This window comes from Ctenopharyngodon idella, chromosome 19 (genome assembly GCF_019924925.1).
Source record: "Ctenopharyngodon idella isolate HZGC_01 chromosome 19, HZGC01, whole genome shotgun sequence".
Classification (NCBI taxonomy): domain Eukaryota; kingdom Metazoa; phylum Chordata; class Actinopteri; order Cypriniformes; family Xenocyprididae; genus Ctenopharyngodon; species Ctenopharyngodon idella.
Genome location: NC_067238.1, coordinates 20,829,832 through 20,856,862, shown reverse-complemented (window position 1 = coordinate 20,856,862; position 27,031 = coordinate 20,829,832). Strand labels below are relative to the sequence as shown.

Sequence of the window (27,031 nt, the reverse complement as noted above, 5' to 3'; positions counted from 1 at the left end):
GGTAATATTTCGAAAGTTATTAACATGATATCCATTGCTTTGTATTCTTATAAAAGACAGAAATTGCCATTGCTTCTATTTTTAATCTTAATAAGATGTTTCAGAAGCAACATATAAGACAAAGCTGAAAATAGAAAGCTTGCATCTAAACAATGTTTATTATTAATTTGTATAAACGGTTTGCAAAAAGTATCGAACCTTCAACAGCGCTTTTTTTTATCATGTTGTCAATCACCTCATTTCATTTACAGTCATCTGCAACAGCTAAATCAGAGCACTGGTAGACTTGAAGTACCAAATAGTTTTGAATCATTGAGTAAACTGTGTTTACGAAACAAGTGCAAGCAAGCATAAATTACACACATTCACACTGTAATATCACATTCAGCACTAAAAGTCTCATCAGTCTCAAAGGCTAATTTCGACAGTAACATTGCCGCTAGAGGGCGCTGTAAGGCTGTTAAAATGGCTATCAATGCCCAGAACATGCTTTTTTTTTTTTTTTTTTTGACGTGACATATTTGTTTATTTAATATCTCTTAAAGAGTTAGGTGAACGTTTTCATAGATCAGGGAGTACCAGATCCACACAAAATATAGTCAAATGAAGAAACATAAACCAGTTAATGTGTTGTGGATTCTTGACAGGCTGAGATCACACAAAGGTCTTTGTTTGCCAAATTGAATATACGTTCATGATTGTAACACGAATTTAATTTCGTGTCTTCCAAAACACTACTACATATGGTTGCACATTTCATTTAATTCTGAATTAGTATAGCAGGTTCTGACATGCACAGTTGCAATGGCCTATATGCACATGTCATGTGGTTCAAAGCTAATTTCCCTTAGGCAGAAGTGTGCAAACAGAGACATCAGCTGAACAAGGAATATCTGCACACGCATGAAACAATTTGTACAAACAGCCCCACACAATACATTACCTGCAAAAGCATGTAACTTGCTCAAAATCCTTCGTTCATCCTCTCAATAGTAAATATTTACATGAACTATCAGTGCCACCAAAATGACAAGTCCTTTTGTCATTGTTCACAAACAAGATAGTCAAAATGCTTAGCCACGTGGTCAATAAAACATTGTACTCTGATAGTATTTCCTTATAGTTTTGTTGACTGACTGAAAATGCACAAGGCTCCACTTTTTCTGTATGGTGTATATCAATTTTAACAGTACAAATTGACACATTAATGTATATGGGATATTGATTGCAATAGAAAGGACAGGATTCAGAGTTACACTTTTACTGTTGGTCTGTCAACAAAATTACAGTACAGTGTCATTGCATTGATAATGTAGGAAACAGCAGACAGTTGTACATAATCAATTGCTTTTTATTTGTTAAAAGATGTTTTTGTTTATTATTTCCAAGAATTTTTTTTATTTTAATTCAGGTTTTCTTTATGATCTCTGGATGATTGCACTAGCTAGGTTTTTTTTTTTTTTTTTTTAACTTAATAGGCTAGTCCACTAAAATAAAAAGTAATAAAAACATGTTCATCATATCTCCCATATCTCCTCTAAATCTCTAAAAATGAGGCCACAGGTTAAGCCTAAACTGATCACATACACCTTCCAGTGTTTTCTTCTGTTGACAACATATCTGCTCTGATCCCCACCATCAATCTAACCTGAAATCACTTTAATGGCTGATGACAGAAGGACCTTTGCCCTCAGTCATTGTGCTATCGTGGAAGGTCAGAGGTGTATTTTTAACTCGGCTTATGTTTTATAACTTTTAAATTGCATTTTATAATGTGCCCAAGATAATTACCAGGCTCTACCATGTTAAAGAAAGAAAAACAAAAGCAGGAAACTAGGACAGTTTGCTTGACAAAAAAAAAACACACAACACACCCACACAATGTTAGTTTAAAAAAAAACAGCTTTATTAATACCTCTCGTTCAAAGAAATATAAAAGACTGAGAGTTACTTCTATATTTACAGAGCATAGTTTTTGCTTCAAACAAACAGAAACAAATCCTACTTGTACAAATTGAAAAAATATCCCCTGCTGTGACTGTTCGATATTGTGTCAGCAGTAAAGAAAATAGTCCTCTTCATCGCTCAATAATAGTCTGTGCAAAGAAAGAATGCATATCAAACACACCGTGTCGCTGCTACATTAAGGCAAACCCCTAGGAACAATACACTTAGGAAACTCCTTGGTAAAGTGACAGTGTCAATTAGATAATTTCTCGTTTTTTTTTTTTTTTTCCCCCAAAAAAAACCTTTCCTATAGATAACTTTCCCCACATCTTCCATGAAAGCAAAGCATAAACAGGTCAAAATCTCTTAAAATGGTTAGCAGATCATTTAGTACCCTTTAAATTCAAAGCTAATCACTGGTTGACCATAGCTGAAATAAAAGCTTTAGACAACATAAACCTCTGAGGAGCCTTTACGGGCCAGGTTTGGAGCGTTGGTTATGGAAGCTGTTAATCTACATATGAATGGAGGATTAGTAGTTTGACAACTTCCTCTCTACTCAAAGTGCTGCGAGGGTTTGTGCCCCTCACCATAAATACCTCTTCATTGGCATGGAAACTATGAAGACAAACCTAAAACAAACTCAAATCCACTGCAAAAGAAACATGCTTAAAGTGGACATTGCATGTTAAAAGCATAACATAAAATTCAATTAAATTAAGAAAACAAAAGCTACTCCCTAAACAATACAATTCCTCATGGCATACAGATTTGTGCAGGTTATGAGGCAAAAATATCAGCTTGAACGTTCTGCATGCTTTTGCGTATGGAAAAGTAAAAAAAGAAAAAAAAAACACTTTCAAAAGTACATTTATCAGATCAACTGATACAATTAATTTAAGAGACAAACATTCACAACATCAAAAGATCACAGTCTCCTCAATGGTTTCAAAAACAACATTTCTATGAGAAGCAAACCAACCGCCGTGGCGCTCGGACTCTTAGTCGGCCACCGCGTCAACTGAAATAAAAGTCCTGTGGAAAAGTGGTAGGCAAGCTTAGTTTTGGTAGATCTTCTCACTGGTGGAGTAGTCATTGGTAGTGCAGGTGTGCGCGGCCACCCCTCGGTGGATGGGTTCGGGGCTGTTGCCGCTGCTGCCGATGGTCAGGTTGAGCAGACTGGTGCACGTGGGCAAGTAGACGTGCTGGACATGTTCCACCTCTGACCGACACACGGGGCATGACTGTAAAGGTCAAACAACAGGCTTCAGTCAGTATTCACCGCAATAACATTCTAGGAATATTGTTATAGTATATCTTAAATAAAGGTATAAATGTCATGTGGTAGATCGTCACAAGTAGAGATTTTTCTTGCCTCTAATATCACGTTAGATGTATTTGCACAGCAATTAGTAACTTTACTTTGTTTAAATGTGATAAAGAAGAGGGCAAGTTTATAAGGTCTGTAACTTGAAGCCGAGTTTACTGTTTTCTTTGCAGTGACCTTTATCCGTTTTATAATTTTGCTTTTTATAAGGTTGTAAGTGCTTTGAATCTTTGGTTACGTAATGTGAAGTCATTTTGTACTGATGTCATTTATTATGAATAAACCTTTTGTTCTATGTCCATCAAATTGAAAATAACAAAATGACATGCTTCGCAACTGAAAATGTACCATTTAATTCACTGTATTATAAAAATTAGGCATCACCAAATTGTTATTATATCTACAGTATATGTTTAATTACATTTCCAGCAAAACAAATATACCACAATATAAAGAGCAATGGCATAAAAGTGTTGGTGATTAAGAAACAAATCTTTTGAAAACCTAGTTTAAAACGCATGCCAAGATTTTTTTTTCCCTATACAAAAATGCACACAAAAAAAAATGTATACAAAATTGTATTAAACATTTAAATTTTCAAATTTTAATTCCATGACTCAAATAAAAATATCTTGTGGTCTAACCAAAGTAAAGAGTCATTTCTTTACACTTTAAATACATGTGAACAGTGTTATTATTTTAATAAAATTAAACAGTTTTTGATAATTGAAAAAATAAATAAATATAAATATAAATATATATATATATATATATACACACACACACGGTGTAAAAAAATAAAATGATGCCTTGACAACTATGTTGAAGTATACAATTACTAAAATGAATTAAAAAGAAATTAATGCTAAATAGAAATACTGAAAGAAAGCTAATAACACTAAAATTAAAATATAAAAATAAAAGCTAATTCAAAATATTAATAAATACTTTAATAGTATTTAAATAACACTAAAATACTGCATGTGACATCTTAATCGTTTAAAAAAAAAAAATTACTTACTAATTACTATTATTAATTAAATTAATGTGGGTAAATTACATAAATTAAATTTAGGTAATACATTTTTTTTAATTAAAATATCATTAATACATATTAAGTTTTTGAGGTGTTATACCACATGACATTTTACAACCTGAACTAGCCTTGCCTTGTCATCTGAACTATCTTATATTTAGTTTTATTTCTTCATGTTGATTGCATCACATGATTTTGATTTGATTGACAAAAGTTTTCCAAATGTTAATAAGCTGTTTTATTTGTTTACACACACACACACACACACACACACACACACACACACATTATTTTAAAATATATTTAGGAAATAATACTAAAAGATTATGCCAAGCTACTTTTTCCTTCATTATGATATCATGTTTTATTATTAAAGGTGGAGTATAATGCCATTTCATGCATTCTGACTTATTTACACTGTTAAAGAGTTGGATTATCATGCTAAACATGGCCAAAGTTTCAAAACACAAGTTGGACACGTATTTCTGTGCCAAAAATACTCTTCCAAGTCCTCACGAACTTCGGGGGTTTTTTTTCGAGTATGGGCCTGAGTGCCGTAAACGGGGGCGGAATTCCTTGTACGGGCACTTCTCCCGAAAGAGCGCGCGCGCACACACATAGACCAGAGAGAGAGGAAGAGCACGCCCATCAACGCGCGTTCGGCTTTGCGGAAGTCGTCGGCAGCGCTGCACAGGTCACAGGACTTCACAAAAATCAACAATGTCACCAAAGAAGTGTGTTTTTGGTTGTGAGGGAAAGAACCTTGCTTCCCAAAGAACCCAGCATTAAGTGGAGCTGAGAGTTTTGTTCTCACGCAATACATTGATGCGCTCTCGATATTTGTCATTAAAATAACCATAGAAACTGATAGTTTCAAATCACTTTTTTATTGGTTAAAATGAATGGAGAATATCTCGTGTTTTTCCGTGGCTGTTCGAACCCTCAGGATCTGCGCTTATGGTTTCATAAACAAAGTCCAGTTCTATGCTGGTTTTACAGATCGTTTGAAACTGAAAGATGGAATGGTCACAGCGGTAATGATCCCGGTCATGAGTCGGAACAGCAGGTGGTGATGGTTATAGTGATTCAAAAGTTATTCATGGATAACGCGATGGTGTATTGTGTGTGTTTAAATATATTTGTTTTGCAGACCATTGATAGTTTGCAGCCGAGCTCTACACAAAAGCTGCGCATGCTCGTGACAGCTCGTCACTCTATCTCCGCTCACACGACACGCCTCCAGGCACTCGGCTGTTTTTGGAAAGACTCGGTACAGCGTATGTATCTTTTATAAATATGATAAAACTAAAGACTTTTCTGCGATATGAAGGATGCTATACTGCTCTATAGGTACTTAAGATTAACATGAGATTGGCAGAAACTGTGTGTGATACCCCCCCTTTTAACATTTTTAAGGCAATGTTGGATAAAATGTACCCATTTGCAAATGTTGTCTGACCTGCAGCTGTGCAGCACAGTTCTGGCAGCACACCATGTGACCACAGGGGCAGAAAGCGGCGTCGATCTCTTCCTCACAGCACAGCATGCACAGCAGCGCCTCCCGCAGTTTCTGCAGCTTCTCCTGTAGCAAGCGGCTCTGCTGGCAGCCCCCGCAGTCCAGCGCCCCCTCCTGGTCACGGGATGGCGAGCGGGACGACGGCGTTCGCTCCCCCGGCCTCGACATCATGTCCACGATACCGGCGTTGTACAGTGCGCGTCTGGCATAATCGTACACTTCCTTGGAGGTCCGACGGATGTCGAATACATACTTCTTGCCCAGGTTGATGTTCTCATTGAGGAAAAGTGAAGCCAGGTGACCCTTGAAATCCCGGCTGTATTGCATCATGACAGCGTTTGTCACGGTGTCACACCTGCAGACAAAAACAAGAGTGATTGGTTAGCAAGATGGCGTATAACACATTAGCACATTATCTGCTCAGCGTCTGCCACATAGCAGCTCGAATGAGCCATTATCAATCAGAAATAATGGGCTTTTGAAAAGCTGCTGTAGTTGTGAAAATGAAGGATGGTGCTGCTTATTAGAGTTCAAGAGCAGAGAGCAGAGGCTGGCTTGGTTCTCCAACGTCTTGGCAATAAAAGCTTTTACCGAGAGCTGAAAAATAACGACACCTTACACACTAACACACATTTAAACAGGTGAAAGCCGTTTTATTGCCAGACGTATATAACACTGTCTAGGTTAGATAATGGTAATGCATGTTGCTACAGAAGTTTCAATCTCAGTTTTTTTCTGCTCCTATAAGATTGAATTAAACTCAAAATCAACAAAAAAGGTAGTTTATCAGCAAGGTCTGAGTCAGTGTTGGGGAAAGTTAAGTTTTTAAAAGTAATGCATTACAACATTGTGTTACTATCTAAAAAAGAAAACAAATGCGTTAGTTACTTTTTATGAAAAGTAATGCATTACATTACTTTTGCGTTACTTTTTCTCACCATGGCTGGGCTTGTTTTTTTTGTTTTTCCAATAACAACAAAGTTTTATTTTTGGCAAATGTTAAGACCCTTTCACACTAAAAGTGAAATGAATAAAGCATTTCGTTAAAAGGCTTTTTAACGAAATGCATATTTACACCTGTACAGTAGAGGGCGCAGCTTAAACAACTTTTTCAGCTGTGCGAAGAATAGGATACAGGAGAAGAAAGTTCAGCACTCTTATTTCTAAATCTAATCTAAAGTAATTTTTGCTTATTAGTAGGTTGAATTAGATCATTGAAGGTCAGCAGCAATGACATTAGTTAATAAAGTGAAATTAAATCCATTAAGTATATTTTTGTAATTTAATATAGTTAATTACTACAGGTATGCATAAAATTCTGAGATTGCATTTCACTGTTTTTATTCATTTTGAGGAATACTGAACGTTTTCATGAAACACCACCACCAACCATCTGAAAAATGTCCAGACAAATTGAGACTTTTAGTGGGAAAAAAAAAAAAAAAAAAAAAAGAGAGATTAATTGTCATAAAAATGGTGCAAAACAAAAATAATGGTCTTAAGATGCAAGCTTGCTTGCTTGCTTGATTATTTATTTATTTATTTAGGATATTTTATTTATATATTTTTGTATTTAATTATTTATTGATTGATTAGTTAAATTTTTTTATTTATAGGATTTTATTTACTGATTGATGGATTGATAGGATTTTATTGATTGATTGATTAATTTATTGGATTTTATTAGGTTTTTTATTTTTTTTATTTTAGGGAGGTACATGTTTTCATAAGGCTGACCCACTTGCACTGCGATGTTATTTTTAGTTACTTTGTAACATGTTAGACGATGCAAGACGCTCTCACAGCTAGCCGTTTACAAAGAAAGGCCGAAGTTCTAAAGTCTAAAACAAAAGCAGCTAATCCTGTATAGCACAAAACACCTCAAACAGAGCAAACTGCTGACACAGAGGCTTTCTACGAAGAAAATACTAGAACTTTAACAATAACCAGGCCAAAGAGAGATTATTACCTCTCTATGATAACAATGCCTAAAACAACAACAACATAATTTAAGTGGTCCAGACAGGTAAGCTAAAGCATGCTGGACACAAAGGGCCAGTTTTACTAAACGGGGCAAATTAGTGTGAAAGCACAATTCCAAAAAAGCACTGATGGGAGTGGAAAGTTCTGCGCGTGATCTACTGACAACGCGCAAATTAAAGAACACAGTCGGAGTCATGTCATTTCCACAATGACAAACACAATCTACCAAGAACAATGCACCGTTGGCGTCTGGTTTAAGACATGCTTTTTTGGGAGGTAAATAATGGTGCAAATACCAGTAAATTGACTAGCCCAAACCTTAGTAAATCACCTTGCATGGTTCATTTAAATACTCTCCTCCCATAAATTTTGAGTAAATGAAGGAAACTCCTACAAATGTATATGCAACCCTGTCCATGCCTTTTCAGTGCTACTGCGTGTCTTTAGTAAATCATAACAGTAGTTTTTTAACACCAAAAGAGGGTTTATGCTGACGCAAACGGTTAGTAAATTTGGCCTAAATGTCTTAGGAAAAGTCGTGTGCACAAGGCGTGTAGTGTCGAGACCAGCAACGCTGCCTTACTGCACATTAACATGAAAAAAGAAAACGTTTAAGAAAGTAATGATGCATCATTGTGCTCACTGAAGAATTTTATGGTGCTTTCACCTCTAAATGTGCCTGTATAAATGAGTCTCACCTGTAAAAGGCATGCGTCTCTGTGATCGCCCGGTACAGCCCACTAGCTGCTCGATTACTGATTAACTTGAACAGCAGGACCACACTGTCGCTGGTTTCCTTGGTGACAGTCAAGTACACACTCTTCCCTGATTGTGTGGCAATTTGTATTATGGGATAGGATATCCTGCATTGAAGGGAAAATATGACATTACATTCAAAGGCACTAATCGCATAAATCGACTTAATGTTACATGACTGATCCAGAGATATGCTCTGGGCGTCAGTATGAAAATTACACCATCAGGAGTACTATAGGCTTTGTCGCCGCACCACAATCTAACCTGTTAACAAGGGTGAAGTCCTCTCGGCAGATAGCTATGCCCTCTGGTCCTACTCCGATAGCCAACCTCTGTCCTTCAGCGTCCCGCACCCAGTGCCACTCCACCCCATAATGCTCCAGCAACGACACCAGCTGCAGGGCCTGGTACTCCACAGAGGCCTGGCTCAAACCCTCCAGAGCCTTGTGCTTGGCTATGATACTGCCAAAATAAAAAGATTCACATTGAATCCAAGGGGAAACGACACCAGGTGATCACATGAAAAGTGGGAGAGAGGTTGAGGGAGAGGGAGAAGAGTAAAAATCTTTGGGAATACGCGTTTCGAATTTCAGGTTTTGATATAATATAATATAATACAGCTGATAATTACTTTTATTGGCCAATAACTGACATGATTTAATGTTTAAACTGGAAACAGTACTTATGATATTATGACCTGATATTATCTACTTCCATTATCAGCCAAAAACAAACACAGATAATTGTACGGATAATTTTAAAAGAAAATGCTACCACGAGAGTTACCAATAAAGTCATAAAAATTCATATCAATCACTGACTGAATCACTGACTGAAGTCCATGGCTTTGTGTTAGTCTGTATGAAGCTCTGATTTTCTTCTTGTAAGCATTAGTCTTAATTTGATTTGATGACAATGATGATTAATCACTAGAGACAGATTTCATTAATCCGCTTTGATTGTATTTGATTAGGTTGTCTGTTATCCAAGCAAAACAAGTTAAAGAGCCTGAACAGAACTCTACAAAAGGAGCACTGTAATTAGTCAAACACCATTAGGAGAGCTTTGTTTACATCCACACAGCCCTGGATCAGATGCATGCGTGAGCGCACAGATTAGAGCTCAGCTCCGTTGACTTGTAAGTAACTATTAAGTAACCACCTAAACGCCTAATAACCACTTTGACCAGCGCTAGTCAAAGCATTTGTCAGTTGCGTCTTGTTCCGTGTTCACAACAATTCAGTCTTTTCAATGTAAAAGTCTTCGCTATTGACTGACACACTCATAAAGACAGTCTTTGCCGCCATCTAATGGCGTAATAATGTATTTTCTTTAGCTGTTCACAGTCAGGGACTATCTTTCCGGCGGAAGGAAGGCTTTAGTGAAAGTTTACTTCATGAAAGTTGCATTGTTACATATTTTTGGCTTTAATATTTGTATTGTGTGGTAACCGTTTTATAAAAGCAATAAGGTACGAGGCTAGTGCTGTATCGTGAATAAGTAACGCTTCGCGTCGTGCCTAACAACGCCCTTCAGCCGTGACTTATTCACGATACAGCACAGCCTATCGTACCTTATTGCTTACATATTATTTATTTTATTTTTTTCCAGATTCATTTTTAACATGTATGTTAATCATAATGGACAAATGATACAAAATTATACAAACTGACAAATCTTTTAACTTTATAAATGTATTTACTATTTTAAATAAATGTTGTTCTTTTAAATGTTCTATTCAAGGAATCCTATAAGAATAAAAAAAATAAAATCCACAAAAATAATTAGCAGAACAGCTGTTTTCAACCCTGATAATAATAAGAAATGTTTCTTGAGCAGCAAATCAGCATATTAGAATGGTTTCTGAAGGATCATGTGACACTGAAGACTGGAGTAAGGATGCTGAAAATTCAGCTTTGCCATCACAGGAATAGATTACACTTAATATATATATTTTAAAATTGTAATAATTCACAATATTACTTTCATTTTTGATCAAATAAATGCAGCCTTGTTGAGAATAAGACTTCAATCATGTTTACCTGTTGATGGTGGCTTGGTTGGGCTCTGTGGCACAGAGTTCAGTGTACCAATACTTGGCCGTGTTCTGGTTATAGTCACCGAACTCGGCCTGGGCTAGGAGGGCGCTGAGCTCTTCGGCCTGTTCGGAGCACATCCTCAGATGTCCGCGGTGCAGATCCTCTTTCACATGCATAAAAAACAGGTGCCTGTAGAGACAAACAAAGAAAGTGAGAGAGTTTGTTACAGATGGAAGCAGGTGGCTGGTGGTACTGTGAAAAGTGAGGGAACCATATATGGATGTCGACAGGTGGTACAACAGGAAAGCGAGAGTGATATACAGAGTCTGAAGCAGGTGATGGGGAACTTGAATTACAAAAACACATCTTGCACACGCTCCCACATGCTGCATTCAACTAGTATTTTAATATGATCCATGAATAGATATCATTTAGGTGAATGGTCTCTTTAAAAGGGAACAGTGAAAACCAGAAGTGACCAAAAATCAATTGAAAATAGCAAAAGGTCAAAGAAAAAGCAGAAATGACGGTTTCCATTCCAAATGATGGACACTTTCACTTTGAAAACAAAACAGGGAACCTTTGCATTTGTGTGTGAAGTGGTTTGACTTTTGCTCCAGTCTCGTTCTTATCTCTCTTATCTGGCAGCGACAACTCCTGAGGTAATATGGCCCGTAATGCACAACCCCGTCGGCATGTTACAAAACGATCAGAATGCCGTCTCATACAGTGCATGAAAAGCACACTCACTACTCACTGCTGACATACTGACATAAAGCTGACATAAATCCCTTCAGGAGTGCTAATCGTGTGTTTTACTGAGGATGGATCTCCTTTCAGCCGTCTGTGGGATTGTCAGTATTTGTTCTCTGATCAATCAATAGCAGAAGTCTCAAGGATAAAACCTGACATTAAAGTCATATAAACCAGGCTTGCAGCTATGAGAACACTGGCTTGTTATTGACTTATCTTTTTATTGATTGATTCTCTCTAAGGGAATGTTTTTCACCTTGACTAAGCGTTGGACTGCTTCCTGCTCAGCTGTCAAATGTACAGATTAACCACATTAACTTAACCACATTGTAATAGTGAAACATAAAGGTAATTGCATAGTTATTTCCGGGATCAAAATTCACTAAATGATGATTAGACAAGCAGGACGTGAAAATTAAGAGAACATTACTATGAATCAAAAAGTAAAAACAAAAAACAAAAACAAAACAAACGTTTGTCATTGTGTATGACTAAATAGAAATGGAACAATTTAAACTATGAAACAATGTTTGGTTGCATTCTGCATCATACTAGAGTTAAAATAAAAAATTAGATATTATAATAATAATAATAATAATAATAAAAAAAATTATTACAGTGGTTCAACCTTAATGTTATGAAGTGACGAGAATACTTTTTGCGCGCCAAAAGAAAACAAAATAATGACTTTATTCAACAATATCTAGTGATGGGTGATTTCAAAACACTGCTTCATGAAGCTTTGAAGCTTTATGAATCTTTGTTTCGAATCAGTGGTTCAGAGTGTGTATCAAACTGTCAAAGTCACACCCCCCAGTGGCAAACCATTGAAAATTTTGAAACACTTATGATGTAATGAAGCCTTGTTTACTGAAATCACCTGACTTTGGCAGTTTGATACGTGCTCCAAACCACTGATTCAAAACAAAAGATTCGTAAAGCTTCATGAAGCAGTGTTTTGAACTCGGCCATCACTAGATATTATTGAATAAAGTCATTATTTTGCTTTTTTTGGCACACAAAAAGTATTCTCGTCGCTTCATAATATTAAGGTTGAACCACTGTAGTCACATGAACTGATTTAAATGTGTCTTTAGTACCTTTCTGGGCATTGAAAGTGTTAATTGTCTTGCTGGCAATGGAGGCCTCACTGGGCCATCGGATTTTATCAAAAATATCTTAATTTGTGTTCTGAAGATGAACGAAGGTCTTACGGGTGTGGAACGACATGAGGGTGAGTAATTAATGACATAATTTTCATTTTTGGGTGAACTAACCCTTTAATAACAATAAATGTACATTAAATAATAATAAAATATTTAAATTTATTATTATTAAATTCTAAAGTTGTTTCCATTTATTAATCATGTTAACAATAATAATAATAATAATAATAATAATAATAATAATAAAAATGTATTATGGTTATTAAAAATGTTCTTGTTATTTGATGTTAATAATAATGAATTTACATTAATAATAATAATAATAATAATAATAATAATAATAATAATAATAATAATATTTAAATTGCTTATTTAATTCTAAATTTGCCGTTTACATGTATTAATAGATTATTATTATTATCAACAACATAATACATTTTATTATTATTATTATTATTATTATTATTATTATTACTACTACATTAATACCATCACAAACATGTTTGCGCGTGGTTGTATGTCTGCATCATACGCAAAAACAAGTTGAAGTTGCCTGTACTGTATCAGCTGTTCATCTGCTCCTGTGGTTCTTCACAAACCTGTTTAACAGCATCATGGTTAACTACTCCCCAAACCTCCATTCTTCCTGTACTAACCAGCTCTGGCTCCTTTAGGTTTATGTATATCTGACCCAAAGTCCTATGTCCCCATAACCTTATGTCCACTACAATTTTGCAAGTCCCCTGAGATGAGGTTTGGAGACCAAACAGGACTGATGTTTACCCCAACATGCCTCTGTTCCCCCAGCCAACAGAAGAGCTTGAGAACACCAAAACAGGCTGAGAGACATTCCTGCTCTGCTCACACAGGCGATGGCTCTTTAGGAAAACAAACAACGGCATATCAGTTTGCGCAGTGCTGCCGACAAAAGCCCTGGACTGATAAACATTGACTTTGGATGAAAAAAGGACAATATAAGAAAAGGCGGAGAATGAAAGATTTGAGGTGGATTCATAGGCTAGACAAATAAACAAGACCTGCAGTTTGACAAAGGGAGTCTCGCCCGGCCTGACGAGACACTTCCCTGTGGTGACATCAGACTCATGTGATGAATTACCTGGCAGGCAAAACAAAGGCAGCTGATGGGGGCAGGGAGGGAGGCAGGGAGAGGTTACTAGCGGTCAAACTCCAGCTACTCCAGCACGGAACGTGCGGTGCCGGTTCAGTCAGGCTCGTTAAGCGACTAAACTTAGAAACGCGCAGCTGTGCTGATGCAGCCACTCGTCATCAACAAACACTGTCACACAATATGCTCCTTCACTGTGTGTGGGTCTAAAGGGTTGGTATGAACATAGAAACTGAAAAGATGCACAATGTTTAGTAAAGTATTAAAGCAATACGCCACTAGAGACCATGTTACAGTGATTTTACCATTGCTACCAAGGGGCATGATTACCAAAAACTAAATGACCAGTGGAAATATCAAATGAATTCACACAAATGTCACATTTCGGCCATACTCGTGAAAAAGAAGTGTGCTTAATTGTCTTGAACATGCACTTGTAGTGTACTTCAAATCTTGAAAGTATTTTTTTCAGTGTACTTAAAGAAAACACACTTTTTTTATGACTGTGTTTCTTCAACACTTAAGCACACTTTTAAAAAGTTTCATTTAAAAGTACATTTTAAAGTACATTTAAGTTAACACTTATTTTGATGTTCTGCTGACTAACATATTGATGTACATGTAAAGTACTTGATTATAATTTTAACTATAGTGTGCTATTCAATATCACATTTAAAATTAATATACTAAATTGCAACTTCAACATTACAAATGTGTAAAACATATTTAAATACATGACATATAAGCTTCAATAGAAATAACACTAAAGTACGTTTTAGTTTACCATAAATGCTTGTCAATACATTTGGCAGTACAATTTAATCATAGTTTAATCAAAAACGTTATGAAGTTACATATAAAGATATACTTAATTGGGTCCAAAAAAAAAGAAAAGCACTGACTATATAATACAAGTGTCAGAAAACATTACACTTAGTTTGCACAAATATATTATTTCAATGTATATTATTCCCATAATAAGTCCCATAAAAGTATACTGAAGTGTACTTTTTCACAAGGGAAAGACTTTGTAAGCCATGAGCAGCTGAGAGCAGCAGGTTGTGGTGGAGTCGTGTCTTAATTCTATCAGATTAGTGGGGTTAAGGGGGGGGGTCTGGGGGCCACAGGTGTGATCCACTCTCTCTCACCAACTGTCTGAGTCATTTTATGACCCTTTCAAGTGAATTGCTGAGCGTATGTGTGCACAAGTTCCAGCATTCATGATATAAAGATATGATTCTGCGTGTCGGTACGTAAACTGCTTATTAAAGTATCCACACCCCATTATATTGCGTTTACTGCATGAAATCATGATGTCCTAAACCTAGTATTACCACACCTCAACAACAAAAGTGAAACTTCCCCCGTGATATTACCAAACTAATAAAATAAAACTAACATGCACTCCTTTAAGGTTCCTAAATCATCTGAGAAGTATGCTACTCTTAAACTACAGAGCTCCTCACACAAAAACATAAATAATCACACTGCAGCAGGAGCACTTGACCGACGTAACTGGAAGAATTCAATTAAAAATGCCTGTACCCTTCTGCTGACAGGAAATGGGTCATAACGTGACATCTGAGAGAGCCTGAGCTTTGCGAAGGAGGGCTTTTGTGGGTTTGAGGTTTTGGCTTCAAATGCAGTGCACTTTCAACAGAATTTCCTCAGATGTTTGGCTGGAAAGTGAATCTCATGATAGGCAGGAGAAATAATCAGAATTTCAATGCTTTTGCTTTCCCCTTGCAAAAATTTTGCGTTCCCCGGGAAAAACTTTGTGTTCGCTCGCAAAAAACTCAAAAGTTTTGCGAGAAAACGCAAAGTTTCTTGGTGGAAACGCAAAACATTTGCGAGAGAATGCAAAAGCATTGACTTAATATTTTTCCTCCCATCTCATATTTTTTCCATCACCATGTCCCTTCAGAGGCTCCATACAAACCTGTTTAAAGTTGAAAGATACACTATAATATATAGGATTCTGGTCACTTTTTTTTGCTCAATTCTTTCCTTACTAATTGTTTTATCTTCTCGGGTTCAGGCAAAGTCATTGTGGGAGGCCAGATGTTTGGGGGTCTGACGCAAAGAACAAAACATTCCTCTGAAATGAAACCAGAAGCTTCTGCCGGGAGACAGCAACAAAGAGGGCAATCCGCACAGGAGTTTCATTCTTTTCAGGCACCCTTTGAAACAATGTGGTTTCAGAGTTAGGCAAATAACATTGCTCTAAGCCGTGTGGCGGGGGTTACTCGCAGTCAACGAACTCTAGTAAACCCTGCCATGCATCACAGGTAAACACCTCCTCGCTAACCCACAAAGTGTTAATCATCATTCACTCAAACACGCAAGAAATTCAGATGAAAACTGAATCTACAATGGGTATTCAAACAAAGTGAAGCTTTGTGAGCAAACGCCTCTGGTAAGTGATGTGTTCTGCACTGGTATGGCAAACGGAAATAATGCGGTGGGCCAAAAAAAACCCCTAACAAAATTAAATTGGTGGCGGAGAAAACCTAACATCATTCCTGAGTACTACACACTCGGCTCAAAGAGGTGTAGGTTACTACAGTTCATCCACAAATGTGGTTAAACCTGTTCTGCTGTCAGAGCGCATGTAATCCAGTAAACACAGAAAGACAACAGAGCTCTAGTGTTTTAATTCACAGAATTACCATTAAAACAAAAAAGGAAGAGTGCAAGATGCAAGATCAAAACTGAACATTAAAATCTTTGTTGTAATTTTCAGAAATAAGTTTGCATTTAAATTTCTATCCAGTTAAATAGTACACAAATGATTGTGATATTGAATTGAACAAAACCCCACTGCCTCAGAAAACACTCAATTTACTCATTTAGCTTTGAATAAGAAATATGACTTTACTGGGGAATGATGCACAGTCACCTTTGCAGGGTGTAGTGTGAAGACAAGAATTAATGCTTGTTTGTTTAGAATTTAGTGACATGGAAACTACCATAGCTGTATTGATGGAGAGAAAGAAGTGGGGAATTAACAAAAAAGTAATTAACTAAACAACAAATAAAAGCAACATTTAAAAAAATAAAAAAAATAAATAAATCTGGCACCACTTCATTCTTTTCATAAGAATCCTAGAGAAGTTATCACAGTTCATCAAAATATGCTTCAGAGATACTGGACTCTGCTGGCATAAGGGGCATGAAGGAGGATCTTCAACTATTAACAAAAGCTTGTGAGATACTCTGGAGTGCGGGTGTAGATAATAAGATGTTTTGTACCACAAGATTGATTTCGTAAAGTTTATTTGTCCTACACTGATCCCATTTAGCTTGCCATTTTTTGAGGATATAAGCATTTATAATGGGTTTGAGGCCTGAAGGTGGAATAGGGCAGGAATTGATGTCAACAAAAAAAAAAAAAAAAAAAAAAAAGGAATGGATCTTATTGGTTGCAAGCCAGATTTGAACTTATATTTCCCATGTTAGCGCCACAGCTCAACATTTCAATACATGACTGACAGAAACGGCTGATCCATATACAAAGCTTCTGGGGGGATCTTGCACGTCACACGTCTTTCTGCGGTAAGGAGGTAATCAGGAGCTTACTGGGATTGCTGGTGACCTTGTTGTCAGGATTGGATGTGGGGTGAGAGGTTTGTCTCGGCAGTTGTCTTTTTGAGATCAGGTTGACCCTGAATAGCACCCACGCTCCAGTTCCTGATGACAACACCCAGTGCCCTGACTGTGAAGATAAGACCTGAGATCACAGCGGCATGTTTTGCATATTTGCAGGCGTAAAGAAAACCAGTGGTGTTGCAAGTAAGAGAGCTCAGTGGATGTTTTCATGTTTCTGAACAAGAACCAAATAGCCAGAGTTAGAGAATGTGCATGGCTTAATCTTTTAAACATTATTTGCTGCTCTTCCCGAGGGCTGAAGCTAAACCAGTGCACCGATTAATATTTAAAAGAGCCCTTCTCTTATTTAAAGTATGCTGTGCCTCTGCTAATGGTGTTGGCCTCTGTGGACCAACAGGATCATTCAGTCCTGATGAGAATGCTAAACACTCAAGCCCTCTAAAACAATACAGGCATCTTTAAACAAGCCTGGCACACATAGCATGCCATAAAGACTAGCTAGAGCATAATCATAAGCATGCAACCGTTGTTGAGTGCCGACTACTCAACAATGACTTTATTTCTCCCCCATAAGGCCACAAATGATAGCTGTGCATAGTCAAACCAACCATTTTTCAGGCAAAAGTTGCCTCAAGGATGGGTTAATGAGGTTTAGCAAGGTAGCATTAAGGCGTCTACACACTATAAGCTTATGCCATGTCAGTGAACGATGACAAATCTATTGATTTGAATAGTGCGTTGCAGAGATACAGATGAAAAATGCAAGGGTTTTGTGACAGCGGTGCTTATACACATCAATACAGTTTTTTGAAATAAATACCATTTTCAAATACAAATAAAGTTGTAAATAAAACAAAGATTACTTGAGAAGAGAATGCCATTATTTCTACTTCAAAATTTCACTTTTAATTGAAATTAGAAAATTTGAAATTTACTAGCAGTTTCTGTTTCTACAGGGGGGGGTTCTGAATCGGAGATAGCATGTGGCATTGCCAGGAAGAGTCTTTAAAACATGTCGGCTAACACTTGGCTTGACGGGAGTGTGAACATGTCTGATTACGCATACTGAAAATAGAGCAGGTCAGATTAAGAGATGCTGTTTTTTTGGGGGTGGGGATTTCTTTAACATGTGAGTAATTGTGGTCGGCTCTGATACTCAAAAGATCCAGTAACGATGTAAGCAGGATTAGACCCTCAAGGCTGGTGGTTATCTTTAAACTGTGCCTCATTTGAGGATTTTCCTCAGCCAAAAAAAAAAAAAAAAAATAAATAAATAAATAAATAAATAACAGATTTCCAAGCACTGGAAACACTGTAATTTCTGCTGAATCCTTTTGATGTACTAGTAAACATTTCTTATATCTGGCAATCATTCATCACAACTCTCTAAAGAGGAAGTATAAAGATCTATTTTTGGAAGATGCACTTATTCTAATGAACATAAGGAACTGTCATAATAATGGACTACAGAAGCTAGCCTTTCCATTCGGCCCGCTTTGGGTCTTATGTAAGCGGCTCTTCTGCATTCAGAGGCCTGTGCACTGTTTAGTGCATCTTACATAACAGAACAGACAGAGATAGAAAGGAAGTAGAGAGTGTGAAAGCCTGAGCAGATTTCCAGTCCTGGACAGGAGCTGAGGGGCAGCAGGGGTCGATGCATGACCCTTTCTCATTTTGACATTTTCAAATCGGGATTCTGTCAAGGCACAACATTATTTTGCTTTTTTATGGGCTAAGGCAGAGAGTAGATTTATCATATTTATGAAAAATTTTCAAATCCATGGTACATGAAAATTGTAATCAAACTGTGGGTATTACCATTTTGGTATCATTTGCTGAATCATGGTACTGTCAGAGTACTGTCTTGTAACTTCCAGCACAGGTTGAATCAGTCCCTCTGGAGTGGTTTTACAAGGAAGAGAGAATGACAAGAGAGAATGACAGTTTTCATGTGCATGCACGATTTCACTTAAAAATTCTCTGTGGGGAAAATCATGTGGCTTCAGGCTGCATTTGTATGAGTGTGTGGTAAATTCATGCCACAGCTCACTGCCGGTCGATGCGATGGGCAGTGGAACGCAGTGTCGAAGTAGGGCAGAGGTCACGGCACAAACAAGGTTAGAGAACATGACCCTTGTAGCCGGAGGCAGGGCCGCATCATGCATGCATATGCGCGCACACACACAAATCTACAACAGTGCCAAAGAGAATACAAAGGACTGTTTTCATGTGACCGCAGCCTGCGTTACACTCAGAAATGCCAGGCAGTCATCCATATTCTGCTATGGCCGTCACTTTCTCCATTTAGTCCAATACAGTTTACTCTGACAAAAAGAGAAAGACTATATGAACGGGTTTTATATTACAGAGTTATTTAGAGGAATGCACGAATATTAAAAACCTAAAAATAGGTTAAGCTGAGCTGATAATTATTTTCAAATGGCAGATATTACAATACTATACTATTTTGACTAAATATATTTAAAATAAAACACTAAAAACAAAAACAAAACATTTTAAATTATACAAGTTATCGCAGCATTACAAATGTACAGTATGAAGAATGGATATCCATTTTGAAATATGCTAAAGACTACATTGAACATTGTTATTAAATTATCAGTGTTTCAATTTGCCTTTGATTCACTTTACCTTGGCTTTCATCTAACGGTTCACTAAATGTAAAAATAGGGGAAATTAACATGCACAATTAAATATCCACAGATACCAATACATAAAATTATATATCCATATGTATATATATATTTCTCAGACAAAATCCTGGAAAAAAATGTGTGGCTTTACGCAAAAACATTAAACACCACAACATAATAATATGATATAAAAGGATAATGTTTCTGGGGCAACAAATCAGCATATTAGAATGGTTTCTGGAGGATCATGTGATACGGAAGACTGGAGTAATGATGCTGAATTTCAGCTTTGCCTTCATTGGAATAAATTACATTTTACACAGAAACAATAATATTGAATATTTCACATAATATTGCAGCCTCAGTGAGTAAAACTTCAGAAATGATAACTGGACTTGAGGGGAAAAACAATGCACATAATGATGTCATGTGACAACATAGCATACTACAGTTTGAAATGTTTCTGGTTGTATAGCTTCATATTATACAAAAAAGCAGGCAGTATTCAATGTACACTGCGCAGTAAGCAATATGTTAATATTCCATTCTGAACACTTCCAGCTCCTTCCACATATAGGGCACAATGCCTGTGTTCATTGTTATTCAATGCGCTTCAAATTCCTCTACCAAATATTCAGTCTCAGCCTGATCAAAGCTTTGCTCTCGTCCTGATGTCAACCGAGAAACAAAGTCTCAACCCCCGCCATCTCAAATTTTCCTAACACGTCAGCCTTCACACTTTCACACACTGTAAGCCTTTTTCATGCCCATTTGCAAGGCCGTCCAGGGTGCCTTAACAGCTTGAACGATATTACATGTGGAAGCTCTGGGGGTGTGACGCCCCCCCACCCCCACCCCGCATCAAGAAGTCTTGCGGAAAGAAGCGCAACATGTGCAACTTTTAATTAACAGTTAATTAACATTAAAAGTTTTAAAATCCTTCAATCCTCCCATCCGCCATCTGTCAGTGACCCCTGCTAATCTCCCTCAGGTCACCAGAAGGCCATCTAAACCAAAAAAAAGTGGCTTTTAAATCACAAAGCCTTAGTAAAGGACACTGTCCAGTCACCAGGAAACGGAAGCAAGTGCACATGCACACACTGCCCTGCCAGAGATGTTCTGCCCAGAGAGTGCATGGCTGTGGGAATGACCGCGGGAGCTGGCATGCAAGTCCACTTCATTTTATTGAAAAAGACCCAGCAGTGCTTGGAGCGCACAAAACGCAGGGCTCCAAAACGGGGCAGCTATCAAATAACAGCACACAGCAGACACTGGAGGAGTTCACTGTGGGGTTGAAAGTAGTACGCTGCAGGTACATTCTCACTGCAAAGACACGCACGACCTGAAGCTAATGCAGTACGAGTGAGCAGGTCACAGGAGACCCTATTTATAACATCAAACAAGAAGAGAGAGTGGAAAAACACAAGTCAGAGGAAAAAAAGTGTTAACACCTGTCTATGCCGCTCTTTGTCAGAGACAAACATTTGTGGGACCAGCGTCCTGACAAAGAGTTCATTTACATGACAAGCATTGTAACTACCTAGTCAAATTATCCTCATACTCTCTGAGTTGACTGCTAGAGTGAACTGACAGCTTCATTTCATTATTGAAGAAATTAAAGCTTTGGATGGGGCTCTGAACTAACAATTAAAACAAAAATAGTTCGGAAAAGAAAGGGAAAAAACAGGCAATTTTATTTTCAGGGAAATACAGGAATGGTAATCTGTACAGATTTATGGCATAATGTCCCTGACCACAGAAAATAATTAACTCTGTTACAGTAAACATAGTGGTCACAGTCTGGCACTTATAATAGAGTACACAGGCCAACACAATAAACATTAGAATACACTTTATTTCCAAAGACACATTACATGTTAAAACAAGACTAGTCTGACCTTGTTAGTAGGGAAAACAGAGTCATGCACATTTGAGGGTTAAAAGTATTTGTATGAATTCTTACCAGTGTTATTTTAGTATTATTATTTATATTATTTTATTACATTATTATACTTTTATAGTATTTATTAATATTTTAATTATCTTAATTTTATATTTTCAGTTTTCATTTTAATTTTAGTTTAAAGCTGCTGTCCGTAACTTTTTTTGGTTACAAATGATCCAAAATCAATTTGGAGCATGTACATAAGCCAGTGTTCAAAACTATCTCCTTATCTTAGCCCAATTCACAACGGTAAGCTTGTAATAATGTTTTATAATTCAGGTGGTACTGGTGGGTTTTCGCGGGAAATTCGACCATGTCGCCTTTTGTTTTTGCATCATTACATCACGTCTGTATACATAAAGAACGAGTCTCAGCTAGTAGGCTATATCGCATGTGAGGCGGATCATTTATAGCCTTTTCTCACAGCAGCTGCAATAATTAAACTTATAATTTTGTTTCTGAAGTACAGTATCCACACCGATATGGTAATTGACAGCAAACATTAGATTCATCCGTGCTGAGGAGCCGTGTTTTACGGACTGCAGCTATTAGTTTTGGTAATTTTGTTAAGTGCTTTTTTAGTTTTAGTTCTTTTTGGCTTTATTTCATTTCAATTAGTTCTTCAACTTAAACAGAAATCACAAATGCTGCCTTTGCAACTAACTGAAATAAGTTTAAGTTTTTCATCTATTTATTTCAGGTTTAAATAAATTAACAAAAATGATTTTTAATAGTTTTAATTAATAACAACATTGATGATTTCTTTTAAAATAAGTTTTATTTGAGCTGTAAAAGTTGTCTAAATTTTTTTTTTGTTTTTTTTTTTTGTGCCAGGACTTTTTTTGTACAGAAATTCTAGTTATTCATCACCCGCATAATTCCTGTGGTTGAATACATCTCATTCTCAAAAGTACTGTATCTTATCCTAAGCTACAGAATTCACTGTCTTTATATGGTCATGACAGGAGTAAAAAATATATATGGCATAATTAAATACACAAGGATATCACACTTGTCTCATCTTCACACATATAATGCGTAAAGGGTTAGTAAAAATTCCGTCATCATTTACTCATCGTTCCAAAACTGTATGTCTAGTCTATCTTCTGCTGAACACAAAATAAGATATTCTTGGAAATGTCTCAGTGTTTTATTTTTGTCCATACAATGGAAGTCAATGGTCACCAAAACTCTTTGGTTACAAACATTCTTCAAAATATCTTAATTTGTGTTCCACAGAAGACAATCAGTCATACAGGCTTGCAACATTATGAGGTTGAGTAAATAATTTTTCAGATTTTGGGTAAATATTCCTTCAGGTCGTGTGTCTATACTTTCAAAACAGTGTGCGTTTTATTGTGTTGCCCATGTACTTTTTTTAAATAAAATTATTTGGTCAAGAATATTATGCCACAAATGTTGCCACTAGAGTTTAACTTGCATACTTGCATCCTTTAAGCTGTGCTCCACATTTGTCTCAGACAAAGAAAAGTAACAAAACTCTACAGTCAGAGTGAATAAAAGAGCATGAGGTGGTGGTGACTCTGCCAGCTCAGTCTCTGTGGGTAGGAGTCTTTGAGCAGGGGATCACATTTCCTGCTGCTGCTCATAGTACAACGACCTAAAGTAACCCAAAGGGAGCAGGGTTACTACAGGGCAAACCACTGTACTGGGGGGGGGACTTTTACAGGCTACTGTACAAAGTGCGCTTTCTCTTTCACTACACAAGACACATGACTACAGCTGATGTGAAGCTGAAAAAACACTCGTTGTTATATGAATATTTAATTTGTAGCTTGCCCTAGATTTTTGCTGTTATATCTTAACACAGGCATGCTCCAAAAACAAGATATAGCTGAAATCGGGCATGGAATTCACATTAGACACTGAGTATGGAAGAAAAATGGCTTTACTTCCAGTAATCTCACACAAAATATTCATACACCCACATCCTCGGTTGCCTTTCTTCCTGTCGTTTTTCTCATATCTTGCTCTGTATTGGAACGGAAGTCTAAAAACCGCTCTACTCACAGATGATGAAATGTTCTCAGTAACAGGTTCCTCAAACAATATCCATTTTGTTTTTTTGTAATGCACATGTTGCTCGTACATGCGTTATTGTGTACGTACCTTGTCTGCTCCTGCAGAATAAGGTGAGGCTCCACAAAGAACTTCACTCTGAGCCGTAGTCTGCAAGGCGTGAGATTGTCCATCTGCTGGGAGATTCGGTTCCTCAGGTTCAGCCACAGGTTTTCTCCCTTACTGCCAGAAAACTGCAGCCCAAAGTAATCCACCTCAATAATTCCCAACTTCCGACATACCTGTCACCAACAAGAAAAGAGACACATTTCATATTGTTAAACATCATAATTTGTTTTCTTGTCCCCATCAACTTTCACTGCATGGAAAAGAGCAGCTTGGACATTCTTCCCAACATCTTGTGTGTGCCTCAGAAGTGTCATTTTTTTAATTTAGCAACATGAGAATTCGGTCATCATTACTAATCCTTTTTTATGGTTGAATAATTGCTTTAAAGGCTTCATGAAATGGAAGTTGCGATAGCCTGTTCTTCCATATTTTGATGTATATCTGAGTAAAATGGCTTCTCAAACAAGAAAGAAAAAAAAAAAAAGAAAAAAAAAAAAAAAGGTAGGTCGAGATTGATTTTGTTCAAGAATTGATTGCTGGATCGTGCAGTCTCATGTGATTGGCAGGTTGTCCTGTCCTCGCACCAGTAAATACGTCACCAGAGAAGATATGTCGTTGAGGGATGCAAAATTAGGGCATATGAATTAAAAAAAAATAATGACGTGCATTTATAATACTGCAATATTCCATTAAAAAAATACGAATTGTAAATTTCAGTGTTGGGGGTAACGCATTACAAGTAACTTGAGTTATGTAATCAGATTACTTTTTCCAAGTAACTAGTAAAGTAATGCATTACTTTTTTTTAAATTTACAACAAAATATCGGAGTTACTTTTTCAAATAAGTAACGCAAGTTACTTTGTTTCCCCATGTATTGACTGACAGCTCTCCTGTCCCTATGTTGAGAGAAATCGACAGTAAGTGCAGAGGCGTTGTGTGTAAACATGACGATTATTGTAGTTCTAGACTAAGTATAAGTCAGTATTCCTCAAAATGAATAAAAACAGTGAAATGCAATCTCAGAATACTGCAAAAACCTGCAGTAATTAAATATATTAAATTAAACAAATATACTTTATTTATTTAATCTCACTTTAATAACCAACGTCTTTGCTGCGAACCTTTGATGAGTCAATTCAACCATACTAACAAGCAAAAATGACTAGATAAACATCACATTTGTGATCAACCTGAAGCTCATTTATTTCACTTTTGGTGGGCCTTTACATTTGCCAAAAACAGAACTTTTTTGTTGGTATTAAAAAAAAAAGAAAAAAAAAAAAAGCAAGCAAGCCCTGCCCAGGTGAGGAAAAAAAAAAAAAAAAAAAAAGTAATGCAAAAGTAATGTAATACATTAATTCCCATAAAAAGTAACTAAGTATCGCAATTAGTTACTTTTTTAGGGAGTAATACAATATTGTAATGCATTACTTTTAAAAGTAACTTTCCCCAACACTAGTCAGTTTTGGTTTTATGGTCACTTTATGCATAAATTTTAATAAATGTATCGATTTTAAAATTTTGCAGCATAAGCATAATATTAAGATAAATTTAAAAGATAAAATTTAAGAAAACAATTGCAGTTTAATGTAACAAATCAAGATCCAAAACAACAACAACAAACAAACGGTCAGATTCTTAATCTCGAGTCTCAGGCGATTATTTCCCAACAGAGTCTCAGTTACTAATAATAGAGACAAGAAAAATCCCCTTTAAAGGGCAAATCTGAAGTGGCAAAATAACGCCTTTAACACACTATTCTATGGGCAGAAATAAACTTGGTAAAGTACATGAAAGTATCTTGAGATGACATGCTGACAGAAGGCAAATTCACTCATTAATCTGAGACTCATAGTTATGAATCCTCTTCTGCTAATTTGATTTCTTTGCTTTCTAAATTTCAGCTAGACCTAAAATGTTTGAGTTGAACTTCTGACATGTCTCCAAAACATTTATATATAAAGTATAAAGTGTTGGAAAACCTTTCACTTTCTCATTTACGTTGGAGGAGGTGTACTGCCTCCATGCAAGAATCAAACATCTGCTGCTGCAGCGAATGAACTTTAGTAACCTCGAGCATGCCATCACACATGCACACTATTGTTTAGAGTACCCCAAACATCACTTTCTCTAAAAATAAGGTAAACGTTTCACCTACTACATACTGTGTCTGTTTATTATCATGCAAAATCATTTTGTTTGTTTAGGAACGATTAACATGATTATTTGCCCGAATCATTTACCGAGATAAATTACGTTTTGTGACTCAAAAAAATAAATTAATTAAAGAACATTCTAAATATAATTTGTACATTAATAAACGCATGCAAGCAGATATATAACGTTAAATGGGTTGGTGTTGATATTAAGTTTCCATGTGCCTCATACACTCATTCATTCCGCGCTCAGGCTACAACTTTTGATTTTCAACATTTGTGTTTATTTTCAATGGAGTAATGCACGAGCGCTTATCGGATAAAATGCACACTTTAGAAACGTTTAATAATAAACATCACATCTATTTCACATGGAGACTTTCATTCATGATCTTACCTTATTCAGACAGTCCTCTCCGTTCGCCTTCGCGTCCACTTCAATCTCCATCACCACCGCGTCCGGTCGAGTTACATGGCAGAGCATTTTGGAGAGGTATTTTGTCTTTGGTCTACCCGTCCTGTATGAAAAACACTACAAACAGCTCTCACTGTTGTCCTCTTTAAGCACCCTACATCAGCCCTCGCTCACTTTTCTCAAGCCTTCTGTTTCTCTCTGTGGCCCAGCGCTTCCTGCTCTATATAAACGAAGCACTATTCAATCCCCGCCCACTCTCACCACAGCCAATCACATGAGTCGCATCAAAGCATTTAGCGAACGCTCTGACAGCAACAGAAAGCCCTGCCATGTTCATTTAGGAGTGAATACTGTAGACGCCACTAGCGGCGCCTACAGGTGCTATATATTTAGCATGAAGATGCTAATAATAAATAATAAAAAAAGATAATGTATAACAAAAATAAAAGAATA

General features: G+C 36.7%; 1 protein-coding gene across 1 annotated transcript; it reads right to left on the bottom strand.

Moving 5' to 3' along the window:
- Positions 1-1,884: 1,884 nt before the first annotated feature.
- Positions 1,885-26,803, bottom strand: mylipa (myosin regulatory light chain interacting protein a). Its single transcript, XM_051872959.1, has 7 exons — positions 26,561-26,803; positions 23,988-24,178; positions 10,608-10,793; positions 8,830-9,027; positions 8,508-8,672; positions 5,770-6,181; positions 1,885-3,191 (listed from the first exon to the last, which is right to left on the bottom strand). Exons 1-7 carry the CDS (start codon positions 26,645-26,647, stop codon positions 3,006-3,008), a joined length of 1,425 nt encoding a protein of 474 aa, XP_051728919.1. The 5' UTR covers positions 26,648-26,803; the 3' UTR covers positions 1,885-3,005.
- Between the last annotated feature and the right edge of the window lie 228 nt (positions 26,804-27,031).